This window comes from Melanerpes formicivorus, unplaced genomic scaffold, assembly GCF_026170545.1.
Source record: "Melanerpes formicivorus ecotype bairdi unplaced genomic scaffold, bMelFor1.0.p_v2 SCAF_30, whole genome shotgun sequence".
NCBI classification, from domain to species: Eukaryota; Metazoa; Chordata; class Aves; order Piciformes; family Picidae; genus Melanerpes; species Melanerpes formicivorus.
Genome location: NW_027142382.1, coordinates 146,950 through 162,156, shown reverse-complemented (window position 1 = coordinate 162,156; position 15,207 = coordinate 146,950). Strand labels below are relative to the sequence as shown.

Genomic DNA, 15,207 nt, shown 5'->3' with positions numbered 1-15,207 from the left:
GCCAGGGTGTGTGAAAAATCATTTAATGAATGTATTATAAAATTTGACTGTGTATTATAGATTAATAGAAACAGCTGCCATAGCAGATACTACTAGTTCATACAGATGATAAATAAAAGTCCTCCTGCACAAGGCTACAGGTGTCTTCACATTACTTTCTCTACCCACCCGTGCTTTCAGAAATCAAACAAATCAAATGACAAATAGAATCACAGAATCACTATGGTTGGAAATGACCTCTGAAATCATCAAGTACAACCATTATGTAACTGTACCTGGGCCACTATACCACCATATCCTTGAGTACCATATCCGGACAGCTTTTAAATACATGCAGAGATGGCGATTGAACCACTTTCCTGGGCATCCTGTTCCAGTCTTTGATAACTCTTTTGGTAAAGAAATTTCGCCTAATGTCTAACCTAAACCTCCCCTGGCAAAATTTGGTGCCATTTTTTCCTGTCCTATCAGTTGAGACTTGTGAGAAAAGACCAACACCCACCTTTCTACCATCTCCTTTCAGGTACTTGTAGAGAGCAATAATACAGAATTAACATGGTTGGAAAAGACCTTCAAGTCCAACCTATCATCCTACACCATCTAATCAATTAAACCATGGCACTAAGTGTCGCATCCAGTCTCATCTTAAACACTTCCCGTGATGGTGACTCCACCACCTCCCTGGCAGCCCATTCCACTGGCCAATCACTCTTTCTGTGAAGAATTTCTTCGTAACATCCAGCCTAAACTTCCCCTTTATTGTCCTTCTCTGGACACACTCCAGCACCTCAATGTCTCTCTTAGACTGCAGTGCCCAAAACTGAACAGTGTTGGAGGTCCTGCCTCACCAGTGCCAAGTAGAGGGGTATCATCACCTCTCTACTCCTGTTGGCCACACTATTCCTGATGCAGGGCAGAATGTGCTTCTTGACCACTGGGCACACTGCTGGCTCCTGTTTAGCTGGCTGTTGATCAACAACCCCTTTTTCCTGAGCAGCTTTCCAGCCATTCAGTACCAGTCCTGTAGCTTTGCATGGAGTTTTTGTGGCCCAAGTGCAAGGTTCAGCACTTGGCCTTGTTGAAACCCATATTGAAACTTCCACAGGGGGAATGGAACAAAAATAGAAGTGGGTAGATTCAGATTGGATGTTAGGAAGAAGTTCTTCCCCATGAGGGTGGTGAGACACAGGAACAGGTTGCCCAGGGAGGTGGTGGAAGCCTCATCCCTGGAGGTTTTTAAGGCCAGGCTGGATGTGGCTCTGAGCAACCTGATCTAGTGTGAGGTGTCCCAGCACACGGCAGAGGGGTTGGAACTAGATGATGCTTGAGGTTCCTTCCAACCCTAACAATTCTATGATTCTATACTTGCTGCTATCTGCAAACTTACTGAGGATACTCTCAATCTCCTCATCAAGATCAATGCTAAAGATATTAAACAGAAGAGCAACAAAGAGCAACAAAGTTGGTGAGGGGTTTGGAACACAAGCCCTATGAGGAGAGGCTGAGGGAGCTGGGGTTGCTTAGCCTGGAGAAGAGGAGACTCAGGGGTGACCTTATCGCTCTCTACAACTACCTGAAGGGAGGTTGTAGACAGGCTGACGATGGTCTCTTCTCCCAGGCACCCAGTACCAGAACAAGAGGACACAGTCTCAGGCTGCGCCAGGGGAGGTTCAGGTTGGATGTTAGGAGGAAGTTCTATACAGAAAGAGTGATTGCGCTATGGAATGGGTTGCCCGGGGAGGTGGTGGAGTTGCCGTCATTGAAGGTGTTCAGAAGGAGACTTGATGGGGTGCTTGGTGCCATGGGTTAGCTGTTTGGGTGGGTTGGATTGGTTGATGGGTTGGACACGATGATCTTGAAGGTCTCTTCCAACCTGGTTTGGTTTATTCTAATAAAGGTTTATTCTAATAAAGGTTTATTCTAATAAAGAAGTCTTAATAGTTTTTATTGTAGACTGACACAGTTTGAAAAAGTCATAATGCAAATTCCAATCAGTTCACACTGTGGTATTTGATGGGCAACTGTTCTGTTTTTGCAGCTCTCTAACATCAGCGATGACTGAGGTATGGTTTGTTTTTTTTTTATTCTGTTCTCTATTGGTGGAGTTGAAAAGGTAAACAATGTCTGACCAGAGATCAGCCCTGAAGTGTTCCTGAGTTAGTCTGTGATAACAAGTGTTATTTTAGTTATTGTAAAATGATATTGGGAGGGGACATGCTCTTCTCACTTGCTCCTTGTATAGGACAAGGAGCAATGGATGTAAGCTGGAGCACAAGAGGTTCCACCTCAGCACAAGGGGGAACTTCTTCACTGTAAGGGTCACAGACCACTGGAACAGGCTCCCCAGAGAGGCTGTGGAGTCTCCTTCGCTGGAGACTTTCAAGGCCCGTCTGGATGCGTTCCTCTGTGCCCTGAGCTAGATTGTATGGTCCTGTTCTGGCAGGGGGGTTGGACTTGATGATCTCTTTGGGTCCCTTCCAAACCCTGACATCCTGTGATCCTGTCATTGGCTGAGGGTAAAAAAAAACCAAACAATCTTTTTCTTTTACCTGATGTCACTTTCCCAAACTCGACTATCATCCAGATCTTCAATAAACTTCTCGCCTTTCATCCAGTAGATTAAAGGGCTGACATCTCCACTATATCCAAAGAAAGCTCGGCAGGTTAGATTAGCAGAACCACCTGTTAAAAAGAATGTATAAAAAAAAAAAGAAGTTATTTCAAAATTTGCAAAAAGATAAAAAAGTGTTTCATTTTGGAATCAGTGGCTTTTGTTGATTTAAAAAAATCAATCAATCCATAGAGACCCTCAATTTCCAGTTCCTGTTGAAAACGTCCAAAAGTATCTACTCGTCTTGCTATTAGTGTTCAGTATATTTTCTGTAAATAAATAGAACAAAAAGGAAATTTATGTGTTACATAAGAATAGGATTCAGTTTTGTATTCTTTCACCAGGCCTTCTATCTTTGAAATGGAAGACTGTTTCTTTGTTGTGTTTTTTTGTTTGTTTGTTTGTTTCAAAAAAAGAGCTAACTTAACAGAAGCTTCCCATGTCTTTTTTGTTTGTTTATGTTTGTTTGTTTGCTTTTGTTTGTGGTTTTTGCTGAAAACAGATAAAGGTTAGGTGAAACAGATGTGTAGTCAAGAATCACAGAATGTTAGGCAGTGGCAGGGACCTTGACAGATCACCTGCCAGAGCAGAATCACCTGTACCAGATCACACAGGAACACATCCAGGTGAGTTTTGAATATTTCCACAACCCCCCCTGGGCAGCCTGTTCCAGGGCTCTCTCACCCTCACAGTGAAAACATTTTTCCTCCTGTTTCCATGGAACTTCCTATGTCTCAACTTCCACCCTTTGCCCCTTGTCCTGTCATTGGGCATCACTGAGAAGGGCCTGGCTTCATCCTCTTGGCATTCATCTTTTACATACTTGTAAACACAAATGAGGTCACTCCTTAGTCTGCTTCTCTGCAAGATAAAGAGCCCCAGCTCCCTCAGTCTCTCCTCATAAAGAAGATGTTCCTTTCCCTTAATCATTTTTGTGGCTCTGTGCTGGACTCTTTCAAGCAGTTCCTTGAGGTTTTTCCTGAACTGAGGGGCCCAGAGTTGGACACAACATTCCAGATGCAGCCTCACCAGGGCAGAGTAGAGGGGGAGGAGACCACCTCTTGACCTACTAACCACAGTCCTTCTAATGCAGCCCAGAATGGCATTGGCCTTCTTGGCCACAAGAGCACATTGCTGGCTCATAGTCAACCTTCCATCCATTAGGACCCCCAGGTCCTTTACCTTGTCACTGCTCTCCAACAGGTCTGTCCCTGACATATGGGGGTCACATCTCTCTCAGTTCAGCTCTGCAATGGTCTCTGCAAAGAGACTGGTAGATTCCTGCAGGGTACCATTTCCAGGGACAGTCATGCTCATGACCTAATTTTCTAAGCAGGAAAGTATTAAAAATACTGTAACTTGGGGAAAAAAAAAAAAAAAAAAAGGAATGAACATGGGTGAACTAATTCTGTAGGGCACATGCATGGATCAAAATGATAGTTTGCACATGGGTTTTTTTTTTTGTGTTGCTAAGATTGGACAAAACTAGGGGACAGGATAGGTGAAGATCTCCCATTCACTACTCTAAAGATGTTTGCACCAACTTTTCTAAACTGCAAAGCATGTTTCTTCAGTGGATAATTACACAGTGCTTTAAGGAAGTGTTGTGATTTAAGGTTTGGGGTTTTTTTCTCTCCTCCCTGAAGGGAGTATTTTCATGGAGTCTGTTACTGCTGAGGCCAAACTTGTGCTTTATTTATGCTGTTAATTTTTTGATCTAAGGATTTTGAAGCTGATTGGCCACAGTTCCTGGAAAAAAAATAACCAAAAAAAACTAAACCAAAACAAAACAAAGCAAAAATCCCTGCAGCAAACAACTCCCAGATGCATTGTTAACACTTCTTCATTCTGTACCAAGATGCCATGAGTAATCCATCCGTGTTCAATGAATTTCCTCAAAAATAAACTGCTTGGGTCAGGACCTGGTCTTTCTCAAACACACAACATTTAGTATGTGAATATCTTATTTAATATGGAAACAAATGGAAGACACTGCATAACAATAAGATGAATCATTATTAAATAAATATGTATCTGCAATGGTTTCTTGTTTTCTGTAAAAGCATCTGACTCCTGTATCTGGCTTGAACTCTCACATCCATGCCATAATGCATGGAGAATCAAATGTTTCTGATCAAAATGTGCAAGATCAATGAAAATACCATCTATGCTGCCTTGCCAACAAGGGATTGAGCTTCTTGTTCAGTTCATTTCATAAACTTTTGGTTGTTGCCACCCTTTGCCAGCAATGCCTGCTAAAGAGACAGGGATATCCCAGTGCTTTAAACTAAGCTGGGAAGGAGGCTGTTATTAATTAAAAAGTATTAAATTGAATCCCTAATGAGACATTTTGATAATCTCATCTCATTTAGAGAAAAGTTACCAAATATAAGATCTTTAGTGAGTGGGTAAAAACTCTCTAAGACAGCCACAGTTCCTTTTTCCACACCCTGGGCAGCAATGGTCAGGACATCTCCATGGAAACTCACCTCCACGAGCTCTGCATAGCTCAAGAAGTGACATTTGGAAGCACTTGAGAGAAATATTTTTTGCAATTTTGAAGCCATTTACAGGGAATGAGATGAGCATTAGGACACCACTTACTGTCAGGTGCATATAATCATAGACCTTCAGAGACCATCAAGTCCAACATCCCTCCCAAAGCAGGACTACTTAAGGCAAGTCACGCAAGAATGCATCCAGGCAGGTTTTGAAGATCTCTGTAGAAGGAGACTCCACAGCCCCTCTGGGCAGCCTGTTCCAGTGCTTCACCAACCTCACAGTAAAAACATTTTTACCCATGTTCAGGTAGAATTTTCTGTGACTGGGTTTACATCCATTGCCACTCATCCTATCACAGGGTATCATTGCAAAGAGACTGGCTCCATCCTCCTGACAGCTACCCTTCAGATATTATTAGGCATTGATAAGGTCCCTTCTCAGCCTTCTCCTCTCCAGACTAAACAGCTCCAGGTCTCTCAGTCTTTCCTTGTAAGAGAGAAACTCCAGTCCCTTAACCATACTTGTACCCCTCCTTTGAACTCTCTCCCTGTTCCTCTTGAACAGGGAAGCACAGAACTGTACACAGTATTCCAGATGTCATCTAACGAGGGCTGAGTGGATGGTGAGAAGAACGTCCCTCAACCTGCTGGACATACTCTTCTTAATGTACCCAAGTATACTATTGGCCTTCTCAGCCACCAGGGCACACTACTGTTCCCTGAATAACTTAGTATCAACCAGGACTCCAAGGTCCTTCTCTGTGGAGCCACTCTCCAGCAAGTCAGACCCTAACCTGTACTGGTACATGGTGTTATCCTTCCCCAGGTGCAGGACTCTGTGGTAAACTTCACATGCCATGGTCACTGCAGCTAATGCTACCCCCAACCTTTACATCCCAAACCAGTCCATCTATCTTCATTAATACAAAGTCCAGCAGCACACCTCTCCTTGGCATGAAAACCTGTAATGGAACATGATAAACTTCTTGCTTCTGCCTAGCTCATTTAAACAGATGCAAACCCATTTTTGCACATCAGATATAAGCTTGCTTTTTGAGCTGGTCTATTTTTAGTTTTGCATTGTAATTACAATACAGGCTGTGGCAGTTTTAGGCTGATGCCTAGGAAATTTTCCACAGATCTTGAGTAGAAAGTGGTAGAATGTAAATAAATTGCCATTGGATGCAAAAGAAAAATAATTCTAAGGCCTAAATGATCCCATTGGTCTGATAACTAACATAGTTGTATAAACTAGCTTTCTTGGCTTCTTCACTCTAGCAGGTGCTTGATGGTAGCTTTAGCTTGGCTATTGCTGACCTTGGTTGTGTTCTCGTTGTGGCTGAGTAGCTGAGTACTAACAAGCTACTCTCTGCTCTTGTACAGGGTGGAGCAGAGAAGGGGAAGCTACTGCTAGCACCCTGGTTTTGTCCAGGGGGTTTCCTGTGTTGTTATAAATTGTAAATACAGCAAATATATATTTTGTACATATTAATTGCATTTCATATTTATATATTTTTAGTTTGCTTGCAAATATAGCTCCATTTGCTTCCATCCCACTGAGGTAGTCTGGCAATTTTATTTTGGGGTGTAATTCTCTCAAATTAGTTGGGGGGGTAATTTCAACCCACCACACATGCATATGTGAAAATGAAAATACCAAACCTTAAAGGATTAAGAATATCTTGGCTAGAGTTATCCAATCTCCATGTGCTCATGGCTGTGTAAAGCCTGGTAACCATAGCATTGGTGGGCTCTGATCATTGCTGAAACAAGAGAAGATACCTACACAACTAAATCAAAAGCAGGCTCCTGTGATAATTGGATAACCCCTATGACATTATATACCAGTCTTAGAGGAAAGAGTGCTCCTTAATGCATCAAGGCCACTTCCTGGCATTTTTCTGAAGCTTTCTCCCCAAGCCAAAGCCCAGATGAAACTTTTTAGTTTTTAAGAACAGGCAAGAGCACAGCTGGGGGGATTGTAGCTTCTTGCCAACTTATTCATGATTCATAGACATTAGGCACCACAGGTGCTGAACCATCAAAGATCTCCATACTCCTGCAGCTAACAGGCACCCACTGAGAGCTGATTTTTGTACAGTGTAGGCCTCTGAACCTTTCACAGGTGAATATTAATGCACACAGTTTTGGGGTTTGTGTTGTTTTGTGTTGTTTTGGGTTTTTTTGTGTTTTGTTTTGTTTTGTTTTGTTTTTTAATAAACATCTTTTGTTAAGGGTGAAAACTGTCAGGAAAAAGGAGTATGATTAAGGATTTTATTTTCTCATTACATTCTTAATGAAATTTGCCCCCTAAATAAAACATATAAGCATATTTTAAAATGCAGAACCCAAAGCTTTTATTCAACATGAAATATTTACACCTGGGAAATAAATCAGGAAGAATGCAACGCCTCTTAGCAGTACTGTGTCAGTCAGAGTGGCTGAACAAAGGCCATCAGCATTCTGGGTGTTCAGCTATGTGTTACCTACACTGCCTGTCTTGACCAATCTTCACAGTAAGCCAGTGGGAAGTTCATTAGCAGCTCATCAAGAAAGATTCAGTGACCAGCTAATGACTACCTGTGACCACTAATGAGGAGGTCTTTTACTCCAGAGCTCACCACTGCTCAGAGGGCAGTGCAGCTTACTTGATGGAGTACAGATTGTCAAAGCTGCAGGCATAGGCAAATAATAGTCTAAGACTGACTGGAAGGTAGTGTTATGAGTGGACAGAGTGTAGAACTCACTGTCAATGTCACAAAACTGTTTCTCACTGTACTTTTTTGTGCTGAGAAAAAAAACAAAACACTACAGAAGTGGTCTGAAAACTGCAAAAGTTTGGTGGATGGCTATGTAATACTTTGGATATCATTAATTTAAACTTTCCTCTAAATAGTGGATTATCAGAATTTTGTAGTCTACCTTTGAAGGAATATATGTATGTAAATTTACTAGGGAAATCCATCTCTCTCTCCTCTTTGCTGTACCATCTTTGGTACATCTCTTTGCTGTATGAGAGACTAAAAGCTTGTCTCTCCTGATGTGACTCAACAAAGATAAAATCAAAGACCGAGGCCACCTTCTGGAATATGCATAAAACAAGATAATCTCCACCCATCAAGCACCCTGGAAAGGAAGGATGGTGAGACAATGGATTCACCACCTGGTCCCTGATTTCCTGAGGGACAGTAGTTGGACACATACCTAAGGACTAAAAACTGTATAAAAGACTTGAGCAACTACTGGCTCAGCAGAAGAAAAACAGGGAACCAAAAACACAGGAGAAGAAAAACACAGAAGGCAAACGCGGGTGAAGAAAAACACAGGAGAAGGACAATGCTGCTGAGAAGGAAAATGGAGAGAATACCAGGAGAGGAATAATGACAGAGACATCATCATGGAGCCTGGAAGAAACAGACTGAACCCTCTCTCCGTGTCCTAAGATCTGCCTGCTGCAACTCATGGAGCTCAAGAGGCTGCCCAGTGGACCACCTCTCTTCTACAGCCAAAGCCTCAGCACCCTTTCTCTACAGACCCAACATCTCCTGCAGCACCTTCCCTCCACAGACTCAAACTGTCTTGGCGGGGGGGGGGGGGTGAGGGTTGTGGTAATATAATTCCTTTCCTTTTCTCTCCCTCTTCTCTCTCTTCCTCTCTATTTTCTCTCTCTCCCCTTCTGATCCATCCACTTTATTTATGTAATAAATAGTCTAGCTGTTGATATTTTGGCCTCATTTGTGCCTGTAATTTCCCGACACAGGAATATTCAAAAGAACTGAGTCTCTTTCCCTCTCTGGACCGAGACACTGTGAGATGATGTAAATCTTGAGAACGTTCTGTCTCAAGTTACATTCTGGGGAAAGTGCATTTTTTTTTGTACAGACACTGCAAAAACTGAAAGGCATGAGATTAGAACTATTAAGTGAAACTGACGGTGACAGGCTTGTTATTAATGCACCTCACCCAACACCTTCAGAAAATAAATCCACAGTGAAGCACCTTCAAGAAAAGGAAAAAAAGAGGGAAAAAAAAAAAAAAACATTTTTGACATCTTGGTATAATTATCATCTTTTAACTGTGAAATAATGTAATAAAAACATGTAAGAGAGCACCTGAAAGGAAGCTTCATCTGCCTATTTTTCCATCACCCTTACTTGTGAAGATGAACTTGGTCTTACTGTATTGTGCTAATTTGTTGTCAAAACTGGAAGTGAAAATAGATATCAGTACACATTCTGCTGCTCGCTGTGGTAAATTTTCATTCTTAACTCCAGCCAAATGGGTTCAAGATAAAGTAATGAAAAGCTATTTTGCTGGATAAACTCAGAACAATCTTTGTTACAGAGTGTGCTTTCAAGTACAGCAGCATGCAAGGAGGAACCACAACAAGGCATACTTCCTTGAAAGCAACAAATCCCTTCAGCACAGCAACAAGTTTTTTGTGTGTGTCCATTTTCTCTAATTGGCAACGCTTGAGGCACTTTATAAGTTACTGCTATGGCAGACGATGTCCAGGAGAGGGCACTGTCTAACTTAGAAACAGTTGGAAAAAAGAATTAAAAAAACCCCAATACTAGCTAAAAGTATAAGATCAAATTAAAAACATCAGCCTGTTAAGATAACCTGCTAGTTGTTATTAGCAAATAGTGAACGTTTTATGTTTAGCACCCTCAGCAAGTTTGACGACGACACCAACCTGTGTGTTGTGGCTGACCACGGTGGAGGGAAGGGATCTATTCGGAAGGAGCTTGACAGGCTGGAGATGTGGGCCCATGACAACCTTATGAGGTTCAACAAGACCAAGTGTAGGGTCCCATATCTGTGCTGGGGTAATCCCAGGCACTGATATAGGCTGGGCAGGGACTGGCTTGAGAGCAGCCCTGAAGAAAAGGACTTGGAGGGGCTGCTGGATCAGAAACTCAGCATGAGCCACCAGTGTGCACTTGCAGCTCAGAAAGCAAATCACATCCTGGGCTGCATCAAGAGAAACATAGCCAGCAGGTCAAGGGAGGTGATTCTCTCCCTCTGCTCTATTCTGGTGAGACCCCACCTGGAGCACTGCATACAGTTCTGGAGCCTCTATTACAGGAAGAATCTAGAAATGCTGGAACATGTCCAGAGAAGGGACATGAGGATTATCAGCACCTCTCCTATGGAGACAGACTAAGAGAACTGGGGCTGCTCAATCTGGAGAAGAGAAGGCTCCGAGAAGGAGTATCTGAAGGGGGCCTACAAGAAATCTGGTGAGGGACTTTTTAGGGTGTCAGGTAATGATAGGACTAGGGGGAATGGAACAAAAGTAGAAGTGGGTAGATTCACATTGGATGTTAGAAGGAAGTTCTTCCCCATGAGGGTAGTGAGATGCCGGAACAGGCTGCTCAGGGAGGTGGTAGAAGCCTCATCCCTGGAGGTTTTAAGGCCAGGCTGTATGGCATTTTGAGCAAGCTGATCTAGTGTGAGGTGTTCCTTCCCATGGCAGGATTTGAACTAGATGATCCTTGAGATCCCTTCCAGCCATAACAATTCTATGATTCTATGAAAACATCATCTTGCATGGGCAGTTTAAGTTACCTCTTAAGTGACCTCTAGTCATTTAAAGTAGCATATATTGTGACGGCACCTGTTGTAGCCTTTGATTTGACAGATTCTTCATTTAAAGATGAACATTTTTATTGACAACAATGATAAGTGTCACACATCTTCTGTAAGCTCTTTTTAGAAGAGTCCTCGAAGGCATGTTATGAAAATGAGGTGCTTGAGAAGTCACGCCTAGTATATAGTAATCATAGAATGTTCTGGGTGGGAAGGTATGCCCAAAGGTCATCTAGTCCAACCCCCTCTGCAGTAAGCAGGGGCATCCTCAACTGGATCAGGTTGTCCAGAACCCTGTCAATTCTCAACTTGAAGATCTCCAACCTTAGTGATACTGTGATCTCCAGGGATGGGGCCTCAGCTACCTCCCTGGGCAATCTATTCCAATGTTCCACTAATAATGAGGGCCAAAAGAGTGGAAATATGAGACTTTCTTTTACTGTACAATGCACAGGTAATACCTACATACTTATGCTATATATTTGTAATGTTAACACTTCAATGGGAAATGATGAAGGATCAAGGCAAATGCAATCAAAATGTTTCACGCAAGTCAAATACCATTATATGCCATCTTTCTGTTCATGTTAGAGGAAATAGTACTAACAAAATATCTGTCTTCCAGGTGGAGGGAGGTAGAAGCTATGTGTGACAGATAGGTGACAATTCCTCACAAAGTCAATAATCCTCTTGTTTTGTCAATGTCATCTGCCAACACCAGCAGGCAGGTAGGTACAAGCTGTTTGTGTTTTCAGAGAAGTCTTATGTCCTAAGACTGTTAAATAGTTCTTGAAATCCTTCTTGTGAACACAATTTAAAACCAAAATCAAACCAAAAGTAGTAAGACACTGAGGTGCTGGAATGTGTCCAAAGAAGGGCAGTGAGGCTGGTGAAGGGCCTGGAGCACATGGCCTATGAAGAGCATCTGAGGGAGTTGGGGGTGTTCAGTCTGGAGAAGAGGGGGCTGAGGGAAGAGTTCATTGTGAGCTCAATGCTCTCTCCAACTACCTGAAGGAAGATTAGAGAGACCAGGGGGCCAGCCTCTTCTCCTTTGTGTCAAGCAACAAGAGTAGAGGAAATGGTTCCAAGCTGCAGCAGGGGAGGTTCAGGCTGAATGTTAGGAAGTATTTCTTCACAGAGAGGTCTATCAATTGGAATGGTCTTCCCAGGGCAGTGGTGGAGTCACCATCCCTGGAGGTGTGGACCTGGCACTTAGGGACATGGTTTAGCGTTGGCCGTTCAATGCTGGGTTGAAGGCAGAACTAGATGATTTTTGAGGTCTCTTTTAGCCAGATGTACTCTGTGATTCTGTGTGTGTGTGAAAATCCCCCAAAATATAACAACAAAACCCCAACAAATAAATAAAGAAAAAGTACTGTTACAGCTTTGAGCCATGAGCCTTGATCATATCATCATATTTCTTGCATTGGTAAGTCTTCATTTAGAGCAAGATGAACTACAGATCCCTCTTTATTCCTTTCTTTCCTCTGGAAAATGTCACCTACAGCTATTCTACCCTCCAGTTTGCAGTCACCTTTTCACATCTTGGTACCTTGTACTTCTATTCTATTCTATTCTATTCTATTCTATTCTATTCTATTCTATTCTATTCTATTCTATTCTATTCTATTCTATTCTATTGTAACTGCCTTGATACATGTTTCATATAGCAGGTTAGGCCTAAATAAATGCACAGAGAGAAGTACTATTTTCTGAAATACAACTTCAAACTGCAAAATGTTAAATTCTAAACTCCAGTTTTACTACTTACTTTTTTTTTTTCTTTTAGAAACAAGCCTTTAATCACCACAGAGCTAAACTCATTTGTCCTCTCATAGTCATCTATTGTCACATGAAAAGCCCCTTACCCTGTTAGATCGTAGTTCAGTGCAGGACACTTAGTGGAGGTTTCTGTATGCTGCAGTTTTCATGTTCCCTATCATCAACCATTAGATATTTGAGTCTGCAAGGCTATAAAATCTAACATTAGCCTAAGAATATAAAAAATATTTGGTGGACTGCTTCATAGATTGTGGAGGAAATGAAACCCACACACTTTCTGCTTTGAATGGATTCTTTAGGAGCAGGACTGTCAGAGATAGTTAGGGAAAACAGCAACCATAACAGCAGATTGTACAAAAAGAAGTGATGTGTGGAGACTTTGGGCTTGAAATGTCCAGAACATCTGCCAGGTATGCATATTGTTAAGCTAACCTTCATTTCACAAGAAGTAACAAAACCCCTGAACCAATAATCTTGATTTTCCTAACAGCAGTCCTCTCCTCTTGATAGATGGTAATGTCAGCCTGATAAATTAGTTGTTCAGCAAGTGGTTTTTATTCCTTCCTCTTCAGAAGTACAGGTTGGTATGGGAGACAAGAACTATCAGAAGCATAAAGCCAGAGTTGATAAAGAAAAGGAAAGTCACTGCAATTGCTTTACAAGTTTCACTTTTACTCTAGAAGCTCACATTTTTTTTCTTCTTTTCAGACAAATGCATTTCTCAAATATTTTTTTCCTGTGCCCTCTCCATAAGATAAAAAAGAAAATAATAATTTCTGTTTTAAAAGCTTATCTGTTTTTAGATAACTCACAAGAAAATATCTCTAAATGTCAAACTTCACAATTCTTTTAGGTCTTACAGACTTTTAACTTGAGGGCTTTAAACCTGTCTACATCTTGAATAGCAGACTTTGGTTCCCAGAACAGCTGCTTGTGGCTTTATCTCTGTGAAATCCTACTCTAGGTCAAGTTCTAGGAAACTCCTAGAAAAGCAGAAAGGGCTTCCTACTTATTCTTTTTACATTTCAAGGAAGTGATATTAAGAAAAAGATAAAATAAAATTCAGTATGTGTCTCTGGTAAATAATATTTATTGACAAGAAATGCATTAAGAAAAGTAAACTCCTGGAGTTCTGCAGATGCCTTTGGGCCCCAAGCAGCTATAAAGATGGAATAACATCTTTATTTGTTAAGGAAGATAGTTTCAAGTCTTTACAGCTTTCATGCTTTCCTCCATACTATACAAACTCCAGAGGCAAAGCAGCAGCACACTGAAAGTGGGACTTAAGCAGCTTTTCTGAGTTAGAATGCATCTGTCACTAAACTTCTTCTGCTAAGGAGCTAGTTGAATGTAATGATAAATCCAACCCACCCATGCCTGCAATGACAATAATTTTCTAATATCTTACACAGCTCCCTTTTAACTTTGCTTTATTTTACCTATATAAGCTGTAGAAATAACTGACTTTTTAATTTTTCTAACCTGAAGAGTGTTGGCCCAAAGGATGAAAAACATTCAGATTTCATACCATGGAAGTTCTGTTATAAAACCTGCTTTCTTGTTGGTTTTGGGTTTAGGTTTGTGTTTGTTTTGGTTTGGTTTGGTTTTTTTCTGAACAGAATATGTTAGGTTTGCTTTGGTCTCTCGTGGGCACTAGTCCGTGTCAAAAGTCCCTGCATATAAATCATGGCAACCAGCTGCAGCCCCAAGACCTTCTCCCAGCCTCCCTCTCAGGTGCACTGCACATTGCTTTCTGTACAAGACAAATGCAGACTCTGTCCTTGATTCTAGATCATGATAAATAAAACACTTTGCTTTTTTTCTGTTTGTTTTGTTGTTTTTTGTTCCCAGAAGCAGCTGGAAGCTGGGGAGCTGTAGCAAGCGATTTACTGTGTCAGATTACAATTAAACAAAAAATATTAATAATCTCAATGAACAGATTTGGCAATTCAGTTTACATACAAATTACAGAAACATAAGAAAGATCTGGATGTGTCTGGAGCATGTCTAAAGAAAGGCCACACATGGCTTGAGCACCTCTCCTATGGAGACATACTGAGAGAATTGGGGCTGTTCAGTCTGGAGAAGAGAAGACTCCGAGAAGACCTAATTGTGGCCTTTCAGTATATTAAGGAGGACTACAAGAAAGCTCTGGGGAGGGACTTTTTAGGGTGTCAGGTAGTGATAGGACTAGGGAGAATGGAGCAAAACTAGAAGTGAGTTGATACAGATTGGATGTTAGGGAGAAGTTCTTCACCGTGAGGGTGATGAGACAGATTGCCCAGGAAGGCGGTACAAGGCCCATCCCTGGAGGTTTTTAAGGCCAGGCGCTGGATGTGGCTGTGAGCAACCTGATCTAGTGTGAGGTGTCCCTGCCCATGGCAGGGGGGTTGGAACTAGATAATCCTTGAGGTCCCTTCCAACCATAACAATTCTATGATTCTATGATTGTTTGTCCATGAAAAATGCATTACACTCTTGGAACATGCACATGCTGGAATCTACCCCTATTGATCAGCTTCCTTTTCACACAGAAAGCAAACAGGATTTTTCAGTATATACTTTTGTGTAGTTGCATGTTGATAGAAAGCAGTGAGGCCAGCTGCAAAAATGCCACCAATATATGCTGAATATGTGCTACCTGATGTTAAAGAAAGTAAGCATAGAAATGGGGGCAAACTTGAATTTTTGATGCTGTACTCTGCTTTCTGACCTGCAGCT

At 41.6% G+C, this 15,207-nt stretch overlaps 1 protein-coding gene across 1 annotated transcript in view; it reads right to left on the bottom strand.

Annotated features, from left to right (window-relative positions):
- Nucleotides 1–15,207, bottom strand: part of IL1RAPL1 (interleukin 1 receptor accessory protein like 1) — a gene marked incomplete at its 5' end in the record, with an annotated part of 192,372 nt that overhangs the window by 33,389 nt on the left and 143,776 nt on the right. Inside the window, one exon of the mRNA XM_068155302.1 lies at nt 2,550–2,682. Coding sequence (XP_068011403.1) covers nt 2,550–2,682 — 133 coding nt within the window. The remainder of the gene's footprint in view (nt 1–2,549; nt 2,683–15,207) is intronic.